The sequence below is a fragment of the Cibotium barometz genome, chromosome 2 (assembly GCF_041138505.1).
Source record: "Cibotium barometz isolate CiBa-2024 chromosome 2, ASM4113850v1, whole genome shotgun sequence".
Classification (NCBI taxonomy): Eukaryota; Viridiplantae; Streptophyta; class Polypodiopsida; order Cyatheales; family Cibotiaceae; genus Cibotium; species Cibotium barometz.
This window is the reverse complement of record NC_141047.1, coordinates 44,568,368-44,591,655: the sequence shown is the minus strand read 5'-3', so window position 1 is coordinate 44,591,655 and position 23,288 is coordinate 44,568,368. Positions and strand designations below refer to the sequence as shown.

The 23,288-nt window shown below is 36.8% G+C and overlaps 1 protein-coding gene across 3 annotated transcripts; it reads right to left on the bottom strand.

Moving 5' to 3' along the window:
* Positions 1 to 17,917: 17,917 nt before the first annotated feature.
* LOC147641126 (uncharacterized) lies at positions 17,918 to 21,349 on the bottom strand. Of its 3 annotated transcripts, none has more exons than XM_086818392.1 (6): positions 21,246 to 21,349; positions 19,557 to 20,935; positions 19,352 to 19,448; positions 19,137 to 19,270; positions 18,934 to 19,031; positions 17,918 to 18,722 (listed from the first exon to the last, which is right to left on the bottom strand). In XM_086818392.1, the coding sequence occupies exons 2-6, from the start codon at positions 20,931 to 20,933 to the stop codon at positions 18,623 to 18,625; spliced, it is 1,806 nt and encodes a 601-aa protein (XP_086674518.1). In that variant the 5' UTR covers positions 20,934 to 20,935; positions 21,246 to 21,349; the 3' UTR covers positions 17,918 to 18,622. The 3 variants fall into 3 exon arrangements, with proteins under 3 accessions (XP_086674518.1, XP_086674501.1, XP_086674510.1); XM_086818375.1 differs by lacking the exon at positions 21,246 to 21,349 and adding an exon at positions 21,103 to 21,230 and having other exon boundaries at positions 19,557 to 20,973; XM_086818384.1 differs by lacking the exon at positions 21,246 to 21,349 and adding an exon at positions 21,103 to 21,228.
* Between the last annotated feature and the right edge of the window lie 1,939 nt (positions 21,350 to 23,288).

The following is a 23,288-nucleotide window of genomic DNA, read 5'->3' as shown; positions in this document are numbered from 1 at the left end:
TTCCATCATACCTGCATAATCCACATGCCTACTAAAAGCTCATATTGGCCAATATTTATTTGATTTTATAAAATCATTGTAATATCCTTCTTTTTAGCAATATCCTATGGTAATAAAGTACAAATAATTCCAACGGATATTTATCTAATTTATTATAAAGGGGGCCAAATCTCTCATTTTCTCCATGGCTAGAGGCAGCTCTTGAGTGTCATTAGGTTAGGCATGGTTTGGGCTGGGGACGTATGCGTCAGTCTTGAGACTCTGGTGCGATCGTGACCTGGAGTGTTCGTGCCTTAGGAATTTTATGGCCATCAGAAGCGGCTTGTGCTGATTTAGGATGTGAGAATTAGGGGAAAACGATATCATAAGTTGGCATGCTCGGGCTAAGTGGTACATATCTTCTTGGTAGTAGTTAGTAAAGTAATCTAGAGCGTTGAAAGACCTTAGGAAGAAAGAAGCAATCTAAATCGTAAATATTAACTCGACTGGGAAAGAATTAGGCTCGTTTGAAATTGAATAGTTAAGTATGTAAATGTATTTCCCGAAGAGTTGACTGAAATGCCCTCGACCCAAAAAGTGGATCATGAGATAGATATGGTATCGTGAGCTCAAAAGGTTGCAAAGAGGGCTTATAAAGATACCATATCATGAGATAGATATGGTATCGTGAGCTCAAAAGGTTGCAAAGAGGGCTCAAAAGGTTGCAAAGAGGGCTTATAAAATGGCTAAAGAAACTCTTGGAATAGAATTTTATCAAACCCAAAGTATCTCCGTGGGGCACACTAATTCTCTTTCATAGGAAGAAGGATGGAACTCTAAGGTTATGCATTGACTATAGGGGATTAAATTATCTTATAATTAAGAACAAGTATCCACCACGATACCCATAATAGATGAACTCTTGGATCGATTACTTGATTGCATGGTGTGTAGATGTTAACCCAAAATTTATTTAAGGTCTAGATATTATAAGATCCAAATCAAGGAACAAGATAGACTAAAGATGGCATTTAACACTATATGTGTACACTACGAGTTCATGGTAATGCCTGGTCTGACAAATACATTTGTAACTTTTAATTGGCTTATGTAAGAAATCTTTAGAGAGTGTTTGAATGATTTTATTCTTTGATGATATCTTGGTTTATTCAAAAGATGCAGCTGATCATGAAAAACATGTTCACAAAGTTTTAGTAGATATCCTAAGAAAGCACAAACTCTTTGCTAAAGAAGAGTAAATGTATAAGTTGTTATAGCTTGATCATGTTGAAAACTTCTGGGATTATTGTGTCAAAGGTATTTTGGCTATGACCAAGCTAAGGTATAAGCCATTATAGCTTGATCACGTTGAAAACTTTTAGGGATTATTGTGTCAAAGGTATTTTGGCTATGGCCATACTAAGTTATAAGCCACTTTATATTGGTCGAAACTAAAAACAATAGAAGAAGTTTAAGGTTTTCTTAGAATGACACGATAGTGTCGCATATTCATCCAAAGATATGCCAAGATTGCATATTCATCCAAAGATATGCCAAGATTGCATCGTGCTAAAATTCCCAAAATTTGGCAAACCTTTTCAGGTGATCTCGCTGATGTAAATGGCTTTGTAATTGATGGAATCCTTATCAAGATGCTAGTAGCTTATGAGTTACGAAAGCTCATACCTCATGAGGGAAATTATGTAGTCCATGACTTGGAACTTTTGGTAGTCACTCATGCATTGAAGGTATCCAGACACATACCACAAAAGTTTGAAGTGGATACTTACGTAGAGTGATCTCAATATGCATCAGAGGATATGGATGCAAATATTATAAGGGTTTGACTTTGAGATCAAATATAAGTCAAGAAAAGTTAATATACTTGTAGATTCCCTAAGTTGAAAAGTATTCATGCTTGCTATAATATTTATATCAAATCCACTCCTGGTAGAAATTAAGGAGAAAAGAGAATGTACCTATAGATGCCCTAAGCCCAAAATTATCCGTGCTTTCTATAATATTTATATAAATTCCACTCCCTATAGAAATTAAGGAGAAGATTAGGACATATGTATTCTTTGCCCCAATTATTGCCTTGCTAATATAGGAAAGTAAAACTGTTCATGAGATGAAAAAAGTGCAAGGATACAAACTCGAAGATGGATGCATGTACTCTAATAATTGCTATATGTTCCAAGCAACGAGGAATTCAAAAAGCGGATCTTAGTTAAGTCTCACATGGTAGCCAGTTATAGGACATCTTGGTTATGTGAAGACCTTTGAATGGTCAAGAAGATCTTCTTTTGGCTAGGATTGAAAAAGAATATACTGAATTATGTCTACCAATGCCTTATTTGTCAAAAGGTTAAAGATGAAAGGCAGGGTCTAATTGCCTGCGAAATTGCATCCTTTGGATATTCTCATGATGAAATGGGAGTGCATACATATGGATTTTATCATCGGATTGCTAGTAAATGCCATATTGGTTGTAGTTGGCAGACTCACAAAATTTGCATAGCTTATCCCAATAAAGAAGACCTTCACTGCTTCGGATATTGCCAGTAAATTTTTATGAGAAATCTTTCATTTACATGGATTACCTCGCATAATAATAAGTGACAAAGATGCAAAGTTTGCTTCTTGATTTTGAACATCATTCTTTGAAGCAGTTGGAACTTCCTTAAATCTTAGCATAGCTTCGAAAATAGGGGGCAAAGGTTGGAAAACCATGGGTTTAAAATACAAGTAGAATTGGGCGTATGTGGAATGTGGTAAGTGGTCTTGCACACATAGATTTGTTGAGTAGTAAGTGGGTTGTGGTTGTGATAGTTTTGAATTAATTGCCTTATATAAACTTGAGAAGCTTTAGTTCATTTTCATAGAGCCACCTTAGACTTGAGCATGTATTAATAAAGCCACCTTTTACTTGAGTATGTGTGAGTTTAACTATTCTCTATGGAGGCTATACTATATGGGGTCAAGTTTATGCATAAGGGGAGGTGAAAGCTATATAAACGGAGCTAAATCTCTCGTTTTCTCCATGCCTAGTATTAATGCCTCTTTAGTTTGTACCTTGGCCTATTACTACATCGTACAATACCTACAGTACATCTCGTACACATTATGTACACCCTAAACTAGTCAAACTAGGTATTTATTCCACCTTGTGGAAGGCATTGATTCCAAGGCCAAAAAGGGGGTGTGGATTTTTGAGAGATTTGGAGGGTCTTCATCACACAGTCTAGCTTCTACAACCTCAATCTACATGTAAGTGGCCTAAGCTTTCAAATTTAAAATTTTGAAGTACATTTTAAACCTTCACTAATTGTTTCTCTATTTCTTTTTAAATTTTATTTCCTAGTTATTTTTAGGCTCTATAATAATTGTAAAAACTAGAAAATAACTAGGAAGAATAAACAAATAGATGCCTTTGACCTTAGGACCTCAAAGGGACTTAAACATAAGAATGTTTTTAATGAAAAAGACTTTAATACCCTCTTGATCACTTTGCTTTAATTTTTGAGAATTATAGACTAGAGAAATGATTTTTGAGAAACACGTTTCTTTATAATTAGATGAATTTTAATGGTATAAAGCCCCCACTGTAAATAAATCATAACCATGTCTTGAGAAACCTAATAAATTTATCATGGAAAACCTTTTAGTAGTGTCTACCTTAGTTTAAGTGACTAGCAAGAGACCTTAGCAAATAAGCCTTAGTCATGCTTTTGGCAAATTTTGAGGGGACTTATTCCTACACAATAGTTATAAGATTTTTATAATTTTATCCCAATAATTCTTCCCCCAAATCAAATTTCTAGAAGGACATTATATTAATTTAAAAGGGTTATTATGTCTAGCTATGCTTATTGTGCCTAGTTATGTACAAATTAATCTATAGGGTATATATGTTAAGTTCCCCGTAGAAGAGGCTTGGTTTTGGAACATTGAACTTCCTTAGCTTTAACCTAATAGAGTAAATTATATATGTTAAAGTTCCCCATAGAAGAGATTTGGTTTTTGATAGTGACTAAACTTCCTTAGCTTTAACCTTAAAGAAAATTATATTAATATGGATGTGCCTACTGTAATGTGCATATGACCCCTATTTTAGACATAGTTTAAGGTGAAAATTACTTGATGATTTTTTTACACCATAGCTTATAGAATTTTCTTTGAGAATACCATTTAATAATAGCATACGGATAACCCAAAAACAGGATAAGTGATGCAGGCTAAGTGTGCAGATGCCCAAATCAACATGACCCAAAATACACTTTTAGAGCATTGGATCACATATCCTAGTTTTATCTAAAAAAACCCTCATAAAAGTTAAGCTAAATTAATGAGGATATTTCACCAAATTTTTCTAGTAAATCATGGAAAAAGGAACCATGTGAACGTGACCATAATCCCAATAAAGGCCTAGACACTTTGGAGAGAGAATGCTATAACATTTTATGAATCCTATAAAGAAATAGTCCTCACATTAGTGTAGATGAACGATGCCAAGTAAATTTGATGATCAAATATAGTTGATCCTAAAGTTAGATGGAACCCTTTCTAATACCAGAGAAGAAAGTTATGAGTAAAAAGGACCCCTTTCTAATACCAGAGAATAACCTTATGAGTAAAACCCTAGTGAGAGAAAGAGTAGCTTGGGAAATTTTACCCTGGTGAATCTCATAAATACCAAATCTTTTACCTGAAAATTGAGAAGCTTTAGCATTAAGGCATTGACTATAAGGTTAGGAACATGCCTTAAGGCATAGTTGTAAATCCAAGATGAACTATAATATTCTTAAAGGACTTATTGTAAATCCAATATGACCTAAGGCATAATTATAAATCCAAGATAAACAATAATATTCTAAAGACATAAGTTTAGGGGAATAGTATTTAGGCTGGATTAAGAGTTCTAGCCCTTAAAGACCTAGTGCTTTTGGTCAAATAAAAGAATAGACTTGAAAATTGAGAATTACTCTAGTAGTAAAGGATTAGGAAAGTTAGAACTAGTGACCCTTAGAGACCTTATGTGGCTAAAAGGGAAATCGATTTAGAACTGGGATACTTCAACAGAGATCGTTTGAATCGAGAAATGCATTTGGAGATTCGATGGAGGACTGAGATTGTCTCATCGGATGCTTACGATGGTTTATTGATGCTTACAACGGTTTACCGATTTTGTGATGCATCGATAAACCATCGGATGCTTATGATGTTTTACTGATTTTGTGATACATGCATGATACATGGTTACTTGATCATGTTTGTATACTGCTAGATATTGTTTATTGAAATACTATTTGCCGAGCTTATGAAGGTACCACACAAGCTGATGTGATGTCGCATTTTGATATATAAAAGTTTTAAGTTAAATGCTAGTTTTTGAAAAACAAATGTATGCCATGGAGTTTGTGCGTGAACTATTTTCATTGCTTCAATTGGGTGTATGAGTCCAGGAATATCAGTTATGGGTGTGTGAGTTCACACTGGCTCCATAGGCCTAGTGGTAGGGCGATAGGATAGATCCAGTGGATTGGATGGAGTCTAGGATGTGCTTATGGATTTGGTCAAAGTAGGAAATGGATACACCATTGGAAAGCAAGTGGTAGAGTGGACCCAAAAATATAGATGAAACCAAAATTTGTTTGAAAAATTTAGAAAAATATGAAAAATTTAGAAAAAATGGGTAAACCAAAATATAGGTACTTTCCAAATGAAGCCAAAATTTGTTTGAAAAAATAGAGAAAATTTGTTTGAAAAAATTAGAAAAATGGGTAAACCAAGTAATTGGACTCTAAGAAATGATTGAGTCAATCCAAAGTTATAGTGGCTATCTACTTCATGATCAATGAGTAAGATGTTGGTGTGTAGCTATATGTAGCTACCAATCGCATCTTACTTATGAGAATAATGAAGGGACCATGATCGAAAAAATTAGAAAAATGGAAAAGTTAGAAAACTGGGTAAATCGGGTAATTGGACTCTAATAAATGATGGAGTCAATCCAAAGGTATAGAGGCTATCTGCTTCATGATCGATGAGTAAGATGTTGGTGTGTAGCTGTATGTAGCTACCAATTGCCTCCTACTTATGAGAATCATGAAGGGACCATGATCGAGGAGTAAGACATTGGTGTCTAGTTGTTTGTACTTCTTCCAACTACATTATTTGTTGTGAGAATCATGAAGGTACATGCACATGAGGAACTGTATACATTTTGTGGTGTAAGGATTTTTTGGCAGATGTGAGACACATGTTGGACACTAGGCCATGACATCTCTAGGTGGTACTATCTACTCGATATGTGTAGAGAGTCGTCATTATCATACTTAGGACATACATATTTTATTGTATATAGGGGTGGGGGTCCTTACATCTAGGGTTAAATGATGTTACCACCAATAAGATTCTACACCAAAGAGAAAATATGGATGCACTAAAAGGATATATGATCAAGCTATGAAATAATCGTGTCCATATCTACAACTTGGACAATTTCCCCTATGTGATGAGACATAATACTTGTAGTAATACTCCATATAAAAGCGTGTGGCAATAAGCTAGTAATACTCCATATAAAAGCGTGTGGCAATAAGCTAGTAATTCCCCATATAAGAGTGTGTGGTAATAAGCTAGTGTGATTCCTTGTGAATATGTTTATGCAAATATTAATATAAATACGAACCGTAGGAATCTGGTCAACCATACTTTAAGTGTGTGTGAACATATAATGCCTTATTTATAAGTCAAATTTTCTCAAATGCAAGGAATCTCCCATTGTGTAATTGAAATTTTCTCTTGCCTAAAATTATTGATAATCATCATCCTAATTGCTTGGATCCAGAGGAACAAAGACACTAATAAGGTGAATTATATGCCCCTTGATGCTGTATGGTTTGCCAAAGATGAAGGCATTGATTAGCTTTAGCATTGTTATTGTTAAAGATACAAACAAAATAGTATCTTTTTCTCCCTATGAGTTGAGGTCTTTCAGATTGCTAGTGTTATCTCTATTTTTTGGTTTTTTCTTTTTTTCCTCTTAATGTACAAATGGTCTTCCTCTTAATGTACGTACATGTGGAATCTTTTTCTCTTATTGTATCTCTTATGCTTGTTGGTTCTGGCCATAGAGGTTGAACAAGTGGGGATCCATTTTTTGAGATGAGGAGTTAAGTGGCAACAAGAACCCATTAATGAAGTAGCCATGGGAAGTAGATTGAACAAAGAGATTCAAGGTGTTAACTCAGCTACATTATGTTGACTTTTGCAATACATCATATTATATAGAAACGTTTGGTTTAGATAGCTAGAGAATGCATACGTGTGATGCGTGGGATTCTATCACATAAGTGTAAGCTGTGAGGTGAGTCACATGCTAATTTATTAGGTAGAGAGTTTGGTTTAGATAGCTAGAGAACGCATACGTGTGATGCGTGGGATTCTATCACATAAGTGTAAGCTGTGAGGTGAGTCACATGCTGATTTATTAGGTAGAGAGTTTGGTTTCTCCCTCAAGAAGCTAAGCTTACTGACACTCCAAAGAATTCTAATGAAAGTGTACATGATTATCTACTAAAGCTTAGGAACATCCAAGATGAGCTTGTAGTAATGGGTGAAATAGTCAAATATGAAGAGATGACATAAGCAATCCTTAATGGGATGAAGAAGGAGTATCAATGGATGAAGAAGGAGTATAAGTACTTTGTTATCTCTATTGCTATGAGGGAAAAATTTCCTTCACTTGAAGACCTTACATCCCTTCTACTTCAAGAAGAAGAAAGGTCATTGGAAGACATATCCAACTCAAGCAAACAAGAATTAGCACTTATAATCTATAGAGGAAGAGGAAGATCCAACTTTAGAGGAGGCAGAAGTGGAAGAGGAAGAGGACAATACCACAACTACAACCCAAGAGGTCCACATGAAGATTCAAACTCACTAACTAAAGCTACAAACTCATGTCAACCATAATATCAAAGAGAAAGAGGCAAATATAGAGGATCAAGAGGAAGAAGCTATGGACAAAGAAGACCAAGAGTATGCAACTACTATGGCATTCTAGACCACTACGAAAGAGAATACATGAATGCAACTATTGTGGAATTCTAGGCCACTAGGAAAGAAAACGGTAGGCCCTAAATCATAAATGGACTAGCCAACAATCAAAGTTCAAGCTATGTAGCCAGATCAATCCCAATCTCTCTACATGCATGCATGACACATCTATAACAAGTGGTGGAATATGATTTGTATGTTGACTCATCATGCTGTGAATGGTTCAAATTATTTTAACCCATCTCAAAGGATGTATTAGATGACTCCCATCACCCATCATACAATACAAGGATAAGGCACCATTCTAATTCAAACATCATTAGGTCAGGTAAAAGATTTAACATATATCTTTCTTGTTCCAGGTATAGCCAAAAAATTGATTTCAGTTAGTCAAATAGTTGAGAAAGGCTATGATGTAAGATTCAATTTGAAAGGATGCTTTATTGAGGATTTGAATATGGAGAAAGAGTTGAAAGACTTTCCAAGCTAAAATTAGATGATTCTCACCATGCTCACTTCTCATCTCAAACCCCATCAAGCTCACTTACTCTTTGGAATAAGAGATTAGGTCATGTAAACCATAAAAGCATCATGAACTTGAAAAGAAAAGGTCTTAGGGGTACCCATAGAATAAAAAATTTCCAGTCAAGAAGATTACCCCATGAAGTCATTATCACTTCTCAAAGTTTCACCTCCTCTACACTAAAATAAGGTTAAATAATCAACCCCTATACGTGAAGATGAAGAAACCTCAACCACAATACTAAGGAGATCTATAAGAGAAAAGTTTGTACCTTAAAGGTTGACGTACACATCAAAGTTTGTAGCCATACACAAGCTTCATGGCTAAGTTTAATCCTATAATTGAACTTAAGACATATGAAGAAGTATCTACAAAACAAAAATGGATTTTAACAATGGATGAAGAACATAATGCTCTTATGAGTAATGATACTTAGGAGCTTGCATACTTACTAGTAGGCAAGAAAGGAATAGGATGTAAGTGGGACTACCAAATAAAGTTGAATTTAGATGGTTCTATTGCTAAGTGCTAAAGGATTTGCTCAAAGGCAAGGAGATGACTATGATGAAACATTTTCCCCAGTTGCAAAGATGATAACTATCAGATCGGTCATGGCATTAGTAGCTTACTATGGATGGCCACTCATCAAATGAATGTGAAGAATACATTCCTCAATGGAGATGACTACTCATCACTATATGGGATGAAGCAAGCAAGCCCCAAGGGCATGGTACAACAAGATCAATGGATGCGAAGAATACACTCCTCAATGGAGATTTGCAGGAAGAGGTTTACAAGTAGTAGTCCCCTAGTTATGTTGATGCTACTTATCCACACAAAGTATGCAGGCTAAAAAAGTCGTCGGAAGCAAGCCCCAAGGGCATGGTACAACAAGATGAATGGGTTTCTCAAAGCTTAAGGGTTCAATAATAGTGTTACAAATCCTACTCTTTACATCAAACATGAAGGTAATGATATCACTCTCATTATGTTGATAATCCTATTCTCACAGGTAGCAGCAACATGGAAAGTTTGAAAGTAGTCAAGGCACTTTTGGCAAAGGAGTAGTTGTTCACTTAGAAGTGGTATGACTAGCTAGTCAAGCAATAAATAACCCCCACACTTACACTTTCATCAACAGAAGCTCAGTATAGAGGGGTAGTCAATGTGACCTGTGAAATCATATAGCTGAGAAGGATGCTTTAAGACATTGGTATTGAAATTGCATGTCCCACTAAAGTATTTTGTGATAATTTATCTTGCCAACAATCTAGTTTTGCATGATAGGATAAAACATATTGAGATTCACTCATTTCACAAGGGAGAAGGTCATGGATGGAGAAGTGGACCTAGTTGATTGCTTCACTCATAAACAAGTTACAGAAATCTTCACAAAACCCCTCAACTATGAAAAATTTAGTATGTTAAAAAAGAAGCTTGGTGTTGTGAGAAAGTACACTATTGTACTTGGGGGGGGTGCGTAAGTTAGGCCATAGGAAGGGAGATCCTACATTCCAGCAAGTAGTAAATCTGCACCAATACCCACTTTTGAGTAGCTAGTATCTCTAAAAAATGGTGTTAAATTTAAAGATGATAAAAACTAGAAAGTTGTAATTAAAAATATGGACTAACATCCTACTAAGCCTTTTCAACACCAACAACATAGGCATGTAGATATTACAGTTGTTGCAAACATCCATAGTTATGTAATAATTTTAGGATCTTACCCACCAATCAAGCTCCAAGATCTATATATACCCAATGTAATTCACTGATTACTTCAAGTAATATAAGTATAGAAAGGTGTATTAAGGATTGATCAATAAGCCCATTAGGTATTGAGGGATGAGTTAATTCTCCCATGTGTTAAGTTTATCTAGTTCATTCTAAGTTGCAGTGATAATATACGCATTCGTAAATCCAATCTAATTGTTATATTCTATTTTCATGAGTGCTTTTAGGCAATCCATGGTGCTTTCAAGAAGTTAATAGCACTTTGTAGTAGTATTTCTAGTTAGTGCTTTTTAGTACTTACATAGTGCTAGTTATAGCTACTTTGTAGCATCTTAGTATCATCCAACACTCTTAAATCATCTTAGTGCTATTTAGCTACTCTGCACATCTTAGTATCATCCAACACTCTCAAAGAATCTTAGTGCTAGTTAGCTACTTTGCAGCATCTTAGTATCATCCAACACTCTAAAAGCAGTCAAAAAGTAGCTTGCAGTGTTATTTAGACTTGTAGTGTTACTTAGACTGTACCACTTTCTTAAACACTCTTTACTTATGGTTATTCTAGCACACCAAGTGAGGGCTAGACTAAGGATACCCATGTTTTCCATGACATAAAGTTGCCCTAGATTTTGAGCTAAGAAAGGCTATTCTTATGTGTATTTTTGCTAAATGGAAACATGTTATTTTTAGAGTTTTGTCTATTTTTGTTCTGCGAGCTATTACATGCCATAGCTCAGTGTGTTGGTCACTTTTTATGCCTTGCTTGGTGGCCGTCCCGCACAATAAATACCCACGTAATAGCCGCTTGTAGTGCTCTAGGGGTTTTGCCCAACATCGAATGTGCAAACCCCCAAATCATTCTTAAGAAAGGGTTTCCTTATATGTATGTTTTTTCGCTAAATGGAAAGTCAAGCCACACTCTCAAAGGTTATGTTTCATGTGAAGGACCATCCCTCACCACACAAGGTCATGTTTCATGTGAGCCACACTCTCAAAGTTTGTGTTTCATGTGAGGGACCATCTCTCACACTCAAAGCATTGACACCACACACTCCATGTGTCTTAAATTAAGCATACTAGGTGCTTATAGTTCTAGTATCGAGGATTGTTGTTGAAAAATTCATTTAATCATTGGCATCATCTTGGTCAAGCAAAGGTAACATTGGAGATTTCTCTTACTCATCCTCTCGCTATTGGGGTGTGTTTTTCAAGAATAAGATTGACTGTTAGCGTTTAATGCCTGTTTTGAATGCTCAACACCCTGTTCCTAGATTTTAAGTACAAGATTGACTTGTAGCATTTAATGCTTATTTCGAATGCTCAGCACCCTCTTCTTGGATTAATCAAGATTCACATGTAGGGATGCCTTAAGATGATATTAATACACACCTAGTTGTTTACTATATTTTAACCATAAATGTTTATTTGAAACTCAGCCCATAAGTCTTGAGTTTGAGGTCTCAAATAGAGGTTTAGTAATCATTCCATCCACCAATTTCACCACTAAAGTAGTTTTATCCCCTTGGTCCCAATAGTGTTTTGTTATGGTGCTAATCCTTACACCACTATAAACAATATAGCTTGGCATTCTTGGCCTTTATAAACTACATGCAAGGATGTATTTATGGCATCACCCTTAAAATAGTACCCTAGTTTATTGAGTGGTACTTTTTTGCATACCTTCGTTTTCTTAGCACTAAATGCACAATTAAACCAATCTAGAATTAACAATGTTTGCCACTAATATTCTACATCAAAGAAAAAATATGCATAACCAAAAGGCTATACAATCAAGCTATGAATCAACTGTGTCCAAATCTATAACCTGGATGGGTGCTCTAATGGTCTGATGGAATATGGCAATTTTTGCTTTATGAGAGCACGTGGTAGCAAGTTAGGATGAATCCCCTATGAATGTATGTGTATTATAAGATTAAGAATAGTACAAGAAATAGGCCACTTATGATCCTTGGACACTTGACTAACCATCTTGTAATACAACACTCTCCCATTGTGCAATTAACTCTTGCTCTTGCTTCTCTACTCTATCCTTATTCTGGTGTAGCTATCATAGGTGTGAGGGAGAGGCGTGTGTGGTCATTTGGGGACTACAATGTCATAATAGATTAGGAGGAGTACGAAAATGTAGAGCACTTTGAAAGAAGAGGGTGTTGCATCCATTATAGCATATTGGCAAGCTCCCATGACATGTTTTTCTTATTCTTGCTTTCTCTTACGAATGTGTTTCTAGGAGAGGTGTATAAATTTTTGGTACCATGTTGGGGGAGTGTCATTGTGCTTCTTGTCTTGTTCTCTGGAACATTCCATAGCCTAGTGTGGTGAGTGATGTGTTGACTTCCCATATATGGTGATGTGTGAAGAAGAAGAGAAAACTATTTTTTGTATGAAAAGAATAAAAAAACAGTGAAGAATAAATCCATAGTCTAGAGTGGAACGGGCTATAAATTTTAGGTATGAAAAATCATTGAAAACATAAAAACAACTAGATCTATAAATTAACTTGTTTTTCATGCCAACAAAATCTCCCTAAAATTGCACCATGGTTTAGGGATTACGTGGCCAACAATAGAGGGCTGATGAGATAGACCAGATATACCTTATCTAAAAGTCGAAGTTTTCACAGAGATTTTTATAGCCATGAAAAACTCTATAGCTAAATCACTATGGATGATTTTTTCACAATTGAGTTTTTCAAGGTACGACAAGTACAAATTTTGCACAACGGTGAAAAATTAGAGTTTTTTCATGCTCGTGAGGAAGAGTTTTTCATGGTACCACCAGTATGAGCTTTTGACATCATAAAAATTGAGAATTTTTCATGTTGTGAAACGCTAGAGTAAAGTTCAAGAAAGGAAACAAAAAGCCTTGTAGAAGTGGGAAAATACTCGGATGCGATTACAATTTTGAGCCAATTTTTATCTTATTTAACATTTTCTTTGGACACGGGTAGGAGGGATCTTACATTCTCCCCCATAGAAGCATCGACATGTCCTCATCTCTCATAAACTGGGGATAATCTTTAGCTAGATTCTCTTCTTGTTTCTAATTTGCATATTCAACAGGAACAAACATCCATTTAATTAAGCATTCTTTCAAAATCCTATTTCGTAAAGGCTTCTCACGAAAATCTAGGCTCTCTTCTGATTCTAACTCCATATGTCCTTGTGCTAGCATAACAATGTGATAATCGTCTAAGATGTGCTCTCAAGGTTTGAATGATACTTCTTCAGTAAGCTTGTTGAGAAGTGTGGTGCCATAGAGCACATGTAGAAGTAGGGAGTGAGTAGGTGAGCATGAATCCATATGGAAAACTGGATTATCCCACATGCATGGAACAAGCAAAGATGTACTCTACCCATATAAAAGGGATCATTTCCAAGCAATGAAAAGTACTAGTACTTGCACACATCTCAAGTCTCTCTATGAGTCCAAGCTAATCTATCTTGGAACCTAATTTTGAGTCTATTGCACACACACATAATCATGGGTGTAATTAGACACCATCCACCTTAGCTTAGTGCAATCACTTAGTATTTGCATGTGATTAGCCTCTATTTAGTTTATCTAAGCTCATTAGTGTCTTTGAGTCACTAATCATCCCCATTAATCCTAATGTTATCCTCTCATCCCCCGTGTGGCTCAAATTTGATAGGCTCAATTCTCACTACATAGTCCATCATTGCCTCTCAAATTTTAGGAGGATCTTCCCCACACCTAGGTGCCTCACTTCCTAGAAGGTTTTGTCAAATTTGTGCACTGCAGGCAAAAATCATTGTTTTGCAGGTGACTAAACTTTTGCTTCATACTTTGCGTAGCTTCACAATGAGCCTAATTCGTCTTAGGGAAAGCTTAGCCATAGCCTAAGTAGCCTACAGCCCAAATCTGAGCTCAAACTAACTAAGGGTTGAGCAAAATTTTACAGAAGATCAGTCGGCATAGATCATTATTTTGCGCTGATTTATGTTAATTGAAATTGCCATTAAAAGAGTTTCCAGGCTTGGGGACTCTCACTCAAGCAAGGGCAACAACCTTGTGTAAAACCCCCCTTCAATGTCTGCTTCCACAAGCTCAATTTGAGCCTCCAATCTCTGTGATTAAGACTAATCAGAGTTATTAATAGCTAATTAGTTGCTCAAACAAAAAATTAAAGTTGTAATTAGGATGTACCTTGCATATTTTAATCATTCATTTACACTCATCATTTGCATTTTGTCTCAAAAAAATAAAAAATAAAAAATAAAAAATCCTTATCATTTGTAAGAGATTAGACATTGCCATTAAAGATCAAACAAGCTCCTTGGTAAGACATTCTCATCATGACATCAACAAGCATCACTTTTCATGTAGAGAAGTTCAATGGGGAAGGGTTCCACACTTGGGCTACATAGATGAAGTACTTTCTAATGTATAAGAAATTTTAGAAAATCATTAAGGAAAATGTGCCGGATGAACCAAGTGAAGAGTGGGTTGAAAAAGATAAGCAATCATTGTCACTTATTGGTTTACACTTGGGTACTAGTCTTATTCATCTAAGGAACACAAAGGGTGCATGGGATACATTGAATCTTGTGTTTGGAGCTAAGGCAAAGAACCAAGAAATTCACTTAAAGATAGAATTCTATGGTCTACAAATGAACTTTAATGAGTCCTTGGCTCAGTTTTTGTCAGTAAAATGAAAAGCATCATGACCCAGTTAGATGGCATAAATGCTAAGATTGGAGATAAAACTGCAGTTGCAATAATCTTGAAAAGCATGCACTTGTCACAACCTTGGAGAATCTGCCAGAGCCAACATTTGATGGATGTGTCTCCTCCCTCTTGGAGAAATAGAGAGAATTAAAAGGAAGCAATCCTAGCACCGTTGAGCATGTATTGTTCAACAAAAGCAATGTGAAGTGTCACAATTGTGGTAGGAAGGACACTTTCAAAATGAATGCAGGCTCAAAGATAAGCTAAAGTGTCATCACTGCAACAAGTTTAGGCACAAAGAAGAAGATTACGGATTGAAGAAAAGGGAAGGTAAGTTTATGGGGACTACTTCAATCACTAAGTACGAAGATATTCCTAGTGATCAACTCTTCTAAAGAGCAAGGAGACAAACACCACCACTACCCTAGCCATCTATTGTAAAAGAGGGATCACCATATGAGTAGACACTTATCTTATCATTTCATTTTGTTTGTTGTGTGTATCCACCTGACCACCTGAGAGGAGCCAACAATTGAGCACCTAGGGGGTAACGTTTGATGTGTGTATCCACTTGAGCACTTGAGAATGGCCAGTTGAGCACCCAAGGGGGTAACGTTTGTTGTAACTCACATCCAACCACCTTGAGTAGCCCAAAGATATGGCACCAAGGGAAGGTGTTGAGAAGTGTGGTGCCATAGAGCACATGTAGAGGTAGGGAGTGAGTAGGTGAGCATGAAGCCATATGGCAAACTGGATTATCCCCACATGCATGGATCAAGCAAAGATATACTCTACCCATATAAAAGGGATCATTTCCAAGCAATGAAAAGTACAAGTACTTGCACACTTCTCAAGTCTCTCTATGAGTCCAAGTTAATCTATCTTGGAACCTAATTGATTTGAGTCTATTGCACATACACATCATCATGGGTGTAATTAGACACCATCCACCTTAGCTTAGTGTAATCACTCATCATTAGCATGTGATTAGCTTAATCTACTTGCATTAGTAAAGGTACCATGAATTTCAACAAAGCTAACCTGAAAGACATTATAAACCTTAAGATGTGGATGAAGAAGCAACTCATTAGCATAATCTCTGATCTTCCTCATAATAACATGAGGTCCATAGTATATGGTGATAATTTCTTATACTTTCCTAAGGATAAAGAACTTCTTTTAGGTCGTACATGATGTTGCCTTCTTTAAACCATGTCACCTTCTTTAAACTCGCGACTCGACCTTTTTATATCTACATAATGTTTCTCTCTGTCTTGAGTAGCTTTCATATCTTTTCTTATACTCTATTTGGTTATCCATTTTATCAAATATCTACTTCGAAATCTCTACCTTGATTAGAGGGTCAGACAACGGCAAAGTTATAAGGCAATCTTGACCATACAGAGCTTTGAAAGGACCCTTCATGATAAGAGGCATTATAGGAAAAGGCATACCAATCTTAACTATACAAAGCTTTGAGAATGGACTCATACTAATACTTTGATGATAAGAGGTATTATAGGTGAACTCTACTAGATGTAGGTAGTTTAACCATGTTTTTGGTTCACGTCCACTAAGGATATATTCGATAACTTGATTTACTCTTTCAATTTGACCACCATCAGATACAAGATGATTAGCTATGCTAAGTTCAAGAGAGGTCCCAACTGCTTCAAAACATGACATCAAAAATTGAGAAGTAAACTTTGCATCTTTGTTGCTCACAATTCTGTGGGGCAATTCATGTAAATGAAAGTTTTCTCGTGAGAATATCATGGCAACATCTGAGGCAATAAGGTCTTCTAAGAAGATGTGCAACCTTTGTAAGTTTGTCAAAACCACCATAAATATGGAATCATATCTAGAACAAGAAGGCAATCTAGTGATGATATCCATACAAGTGCACTTCCATTTCATTGACGAAATATCTAAAGGTTACAATTTTCCAAGTAATTTGACTGTTTTAGCTTTAATCTTTTGACAAATAAGGCATTGATGCACACGATTCAATATATCCTTTCTCATTCTTGGTCAAAAGAAGCTTTTCTTAATTGATGTAAATGTCTTCACATAACCACAAGATGTCTTACAATCGATTATCATGAGCCTTAACTAAGATTCTACTCTTGAAATCCCCTTTGCTTGGGACACATAAACGATCGTTGAAATATAAGCATTTATCTTCAAATTCATATCCTTGAACTTTATTCATTTCTTGAATAGTTTTTCTTTCTTATCTTAATAAGGCGATGATCGGAGCAAAGAATACATTTGTCCCAATTGCTAGAAGAGGATTTGATATAATTGCTATGGCAAACAAGGATACTTTTTGAATTTTGAGGCATTTGCACGAACGACGGCTGCATTTTCTTCCAAATTTATATTTGATTTCAAAATCAAACTCTTACAACATTGTATAAATTGTAATTTCTCAACAACCCTTATTAATCCATCTTTTGGATATGATGGGTGTTTGAATCTTGTCCAAAAATACACCTCACATACATGTTCTCAAGTTGTAGCAACTCTTACACTATCTTTTACCATTTAAAGGAGGTTTATTAGTAGATATGGAGTACAATGACGGTTTTGTTGCTTTTGTGAGGTTTACTAGTAGGTATGGGGTACATACAATAATGATTTTGGCATTCTTATTAGGAGCTCATATGAAAGGACTAAGAGGAGTACTTATCTTCCTTTTCAACATGCATTGAAGAGGAAAGGATAATTTTAAGCAAGCATTTGCTTCGTATTATCAACAAATTGTAACTATAAATTTGATTCCCTTCTCCCACCATTTTGTGAAGGAATTTTCAAAATGTGAACCAAATACAATCTTTTCTAGATTCCTAATGGAAAGGATCCTTTACAACAATTGTTGTCATGCATGCACTTATTTCAACCAATTTACAAGGTGAAAATGTAAAATGTGGTTGGTGCTTTAACATCAATTATCAATTGACACCTCAACCTTAACTATGTTGCTAACATGATATCCAAGTTTCTTCCCTCACTACCTACACTGTGTGCATTTACTCATTGGAGCCTAGTTATAATGTGGGATCCCACACACTTGACATTCATTTGGGAATATTTTGAAGGAACTGCCTAAATTGTTTTATATATGTTTGATCATAAAATTTTTAAGGACTCTAAACAAATGGTTTCAATTGGAAGTACGAAAGTGAATGGTTAAGGTTCGTTACATTTGTTTTTCCCAAATGCGTTTAACTGAAATCTATCCCATTGGTAATAAAAGGAAACAAACGTAAATTAGGAATCTTAAAATCTTCAAGAATTGCCATCTAAAGTGGAGTCAGATGAATAGCATGCAAGTTTTTTAAAAAAGTTCCAACCATAATTGTATATTTCCTTCCATCTGCTGCCTCTTCCTAGTATACTCATGTTAATTTAAGTGAGAGAACCTTTTTTTGTTATGTTTAAGTATGCCTGTTGATGCTAATGGAATGCCAGAAGCCTCTGCCACTTGATGATTTTGTAGCACATTTTGATATGTGCATGTGCCATGCTTTGTTAACTAGATTCCAAGTTAGGATTCAATTATCACTACTAAGACCAAGTCGAGCTCATTATCTAAGATGCAAATCTATGCTACCTCACAAGAAGGTAACGCCCTCTTAGGTTGGCCCTTTTCACCCTCTGCCTAAGCTCCATCACTTCATCTTGAAAAGGGTCCAATGCTTCAGTTTGTCTGCAAAATGAGCCATTATTACATATCTGCAAACCTCAATCCATGCCAAAGCTAGTGCTTCTTACGTGATATGTATCAACTTGACTAATTTCTTGGGTATTGCTCCTTCCATTATGATGCACACGTGCATACAACACACAAGCTTGCATGTGCACTTACACACATACATGTATTAGCAGTTCAACCACAAACACTTATGAACTTCTCATACCTAGAAATTTCCTTGCCCATGTCCAATGACATCCTCTTCAACTCAGACACCACATCACTCAAATCTGATAAAGCCTTGTCTTGCTTTTTCTCCTCAATCTGTGATAACCAAAGGGTTACCTAACCCAATTTGAGCTTTAATTCTCACACGTGAACCTTAAAAATTTTAGACATGGTCCATGTGATAGTCTGCGCTGCACTTACCTCAACCTGTGCTTGCCATGGGAACTGCAATTGTGCTTGGGAATCCGGATGGAGCTTGCTCTGATGATTTTTTCCAACTGCCCCAACAGAAAGCCGTTGTTCTGAGTGGTTATGTCTCCTCCGGAAAGAAAGAGCTGTGCATTACAAGCAGCATTTTAGATAAATACAGAAAGCAGTAGTGGTTGCAGTCACAATCAACATGAAGATATACTTACTCCGATCGAAACTTTCAGGCCCATTGATAGTGCGAGTTTTCACCGGTTTCCATGTTTTGGAAAATATGCCCCCCAAGCTTCCCATCAATTTTTCCCCCTGCAATGCCAACAACAGCTATGGTAAGAATTGCAAATCAAGCACACTGAAGGTTACTAAAGTGGCATACAGTCAAATGCTTTTTTATAAAACAGAGAGACATCTTACAGCACTAAGGTCATGGTCGATGTCCAGAGTGTATTCATGGGCTCTTCTTGTCTGTTCACCCTGTTGATGCAAAACATTCAAAGTGTTTCCTACCTCAGTGTTGATGGTTTCTGCTATCCTCAAACAATTCTGAACACCCCAAGTGGTTTCTGCAGACTCATGAACAGCATAATGCTTGAGCTTTTCCACACTTTGACTCTCCAAATGATGTGTAGGCCCATTAGTACTTCGCAAATGAGAGCTCCATTCAGGCAGCTCTGATCTACCATGTCCTGGTAAGAGGCTTCTTGTTGCAGAATCATGTGGTTTATGAGGGTTGGATTTCCAACCATTGCATGAATTGGTGTTGGTTTTCTTATTGGGCCTCCGTGCTAGATGGTGGTGGCTCTTGATAGTGTTTTGAGATGCATTCCGGGTATCTGATTTGCTTGCTCTTCTCGATCCTACTACTTGAGGATTTGGCTTATGATGAAAAATGTGCTCGTAGAGACGAGAAGCCCTTCGTTTGGGTGAAGGCATGGCATGCAGAATCGACAATTTGTGGCCAGAGTTGGTGGGTGCCTTATGATCATGCATCTGCATTGCCAAGCCATTAGAAGTAGGCGACTTTTGGCCAGGCTTTTGCTTTGCCAAGGCATCAGAACTGGGCATTTTGTGATCATGCATATACACAGCTGAGCCATCAGAATTGAGCAGATTTCTGTCATAGTTTGCATCATGCATCAACGTTGTGTAGACATCGAAATGAGACAATTTGGGATCAGGTTTGTGCTTTGCCTTGGAATTGGGCATCTTGTAGTCATGCATACACATGGCCAATCCATTAGAATGGGACAATGCATCAGAAGTGGGCTCTTCGTGGTCATGCTCGTGCATTGCCATGCCATAAGGATTGGGCACCTTGTGTCCAGAATTGTGCGTTGCGGTGGGCACTTTGTAATCAAATCTGTAGTCATCATCTCCAAACAGCGTACCACTGTCAAGCCTTCCTTTTAAGCTCTGAGACTGGTGATTATCCACATTCTCATCATAATCACCATCAAATGGATTCAAACGATTGCCAACAAAGGCAAGACTAGTGACCTGCTTAGAGGGTTGTTTGATCCCCCTTGGGAGGTTACCCTTGCAGCCACTACTGAAGCTTCGTTTGATAAGAGGGTAGCTACAGAAGCTCTCATATTCATCATCAAAGGGGTTATAGCCAACAGGAGAAGAGGGGATTCTCATGCAGGAATCAAAGGAGGTGCAGGCAAACATACCCGGTCGGCGTCTTCTGGGTCTTTTGGCATGCGAAAGCTGGGGGTGGTGAAGTCTGATGGGCTGATGGACCTCGGTTCGCCTCAGCTCACACAGCCGCAACACACGGATTGTGGGCATATCTGCAACAATAATACTGATAGCTATGACAGAAATGAGCCTGCAAACGACCAATCACAATCGCTGAGAAAGATTGAAAGACTGGAGAACAGCATGAAACGGACAGGCGGATTTTGGATGTTTATAGGAAAAGTTAGGGCTGTAGAGGCCGGCTCAGACGAGTACGGACCACGGAGACGTGTCAGAAAACGATGGGTTGTTAAAAGCCGGCGTAGTTTTGCCATGATTTCCAAGCAATGCAGCGCTCTTCATCGCCGGCCGTTTGAATGTGTCGTCTGGTCTGCACAAACCTTTGGATATGATATGATATACCATATAGTTTGTGCCGTGATGAAATGGGGAAACCTATGTAGATGATACATATGTCATCAAAGGTTCCTATATGTCATCAAAGGTTCCTCGTGTTTGACCTTAGACCTTACTTAGCAAAGCACAAGTACTCGTGAATCAAATCACATGCTTCCAAGAACCACAATGGCCACATGGTATGAGCTCTTTCAGTGCTACAAAAGGCCAAAATGGTATGAGTATGCACCCTCCCACAGTGGCCAAAATGGTATGACTATTTGTTCAGTGTCTACATCAGTGCTTTGTAGCCACATTCAAGATGGTTCAACCATGTCATCAAGTTCAAGACCTAGGTAAAGAAAGCAAAAGACGTTTTATTGAATGCAAGCCTTGTAAGCATCCTACTAGCCTACACATAATATACTATTTCTCCAACTCAATTCAAAGGCTAGAAATAAAGAAAATGTACTCATGCAAGTGGTACTTTACAACAAGTGGCACTTTGTACTCAAAATGAAGAATATGCATTACAAGGGACCAAATTACAGAGGGGTGTCTTTTAGACTTACTATTGAATTTTGCACAATGTAATTTTTTTTTGTTTTAGAGACTACATTAACTTATGCATGCATGTCATACAATTCTCACGTGAGTTCTATGTGGCTGAAGTGCAAGTGCAATAGACTAAGCAATGTCATTGAAGGCAAAACTATCTCCAAATCAACACACTAAATGCCTATGCATTTAAAGCATTGATTTGACAACATGCTTGAACGTAGAGAGAGAGAGAGAGAGAGAGAGAGAGAGAGAGAGAGAGAGAGAGAGAGTTGGGTCAACCAAAACGCATCTCATCAAAAGTAATATTTTAGAATATTGTATGGTTGAATGAGGCAAGTTGATGATTTAAAATGAAGAAAGTTGAATAGTTCAAGGCAAATGCATGCGTGCTATATAGTGGTAGAAATTGTTTACTGAGGCACATATAGATAATGTTAAAAGCTAGTAAGAAATTGAGTAAAACAAAAATAAGGTAAAGCATGCTAAAGTCAAATGCATGCATGCTATGTAGTTGTAGAACTTCTTTAATGAGGCACATATAGATAATGTTAATAGCTAGTAAGAAATTGAGTAAAACAAAAATAAGGTAAATAGCTAGTGAGAAATTAAGTAAGTAAGGTGATTCAAATTTCACATAGAGACTACAAAATTAGCCAAATAGTAGAGGTATACATAGCAGTAGCAGTAGATGATAACATACACAAAGAAATTTGGTTTGTTTAAGTACAATGAGCAAGGTAGAATTTATGAAAACTCCAAGGATATGGTTTTTGCTTGCCACCATCCTCCTCAATCAAGAAAATGTAAGAAACCATGAAAATATTAGCGTTTGTCACTATAATTGTTATCCATGTCATAATAATGAATATCACTATCATGCTCAAAAGCTATTTAACTTTTTGAGTGTCAATAGAAACCTTTAAAGAATTCATAGAATGTAAGAAGTCAATGTGCAACCCGTTGGGTGTGTGTGTGTGTGGTTTTTTTTTTTGGGGGGGGGGATTGGGTGTTGTTATTAGAAACTAATGCTCCACCTAGTATGTTGTGATAAAATCCAGCTACCTCATCAAGCAAAATCCCACTCTTAAAGAAATCCAACTACACCCCACAAAAAAAAACCAACTAGATCATGCTTATGCTTATGAGCCCTCCTTTATGAGGTTGAGCCATGCTTGATCAATGTAACATCATCTTGGTTTGAACATTTGATAAGATCTTTTAGTGATTGATAGATTTTTAGAATTGTCGGTTTCTGGTCAAGATCAGCACACTTATGTGGTTTCGGACCACCTAGTCGGCTCCTGAAGAGCAACGACTAATTCAGTTGTGCCTAGTGTGACAAGCCAACACCGAGTGTTGAGCTACCAATCCGTTCATGCTTAGGAGAGTTAGTCATGACTGCACACAAGTTAGTTCCTAGATCCTTCATGATTCCGGATAGGAGTTAACGTCTAGACAAGCATGTGATTGACATGGAATAGACAGAGCTATGCAGTGTAGAATTGAGAC

Coding starts and splice junctions, on each gene's coding strand:
- LOC147641126 (XM_086818375.1), bottom strand. CDS start 21,185: ATGAAGAGCGCTGCATTGCTTGGAAATCATGGCAAAACTACGCCGGCT. Junction 19,449..19,556: donor TCGACCATGACCTTAGTGCT/GTAAGATGTCTC, acceptor TTGGCATTGCAG/GGGGAAAAATTGATGGGAAG. Junction 19,271..19,351: donor GCCTGAAAGTTTCGATCGGA/GTAAGTATATCT, acceptor TGTAATGCACAG/CTCTTTCTTTCCGGAGGAGA.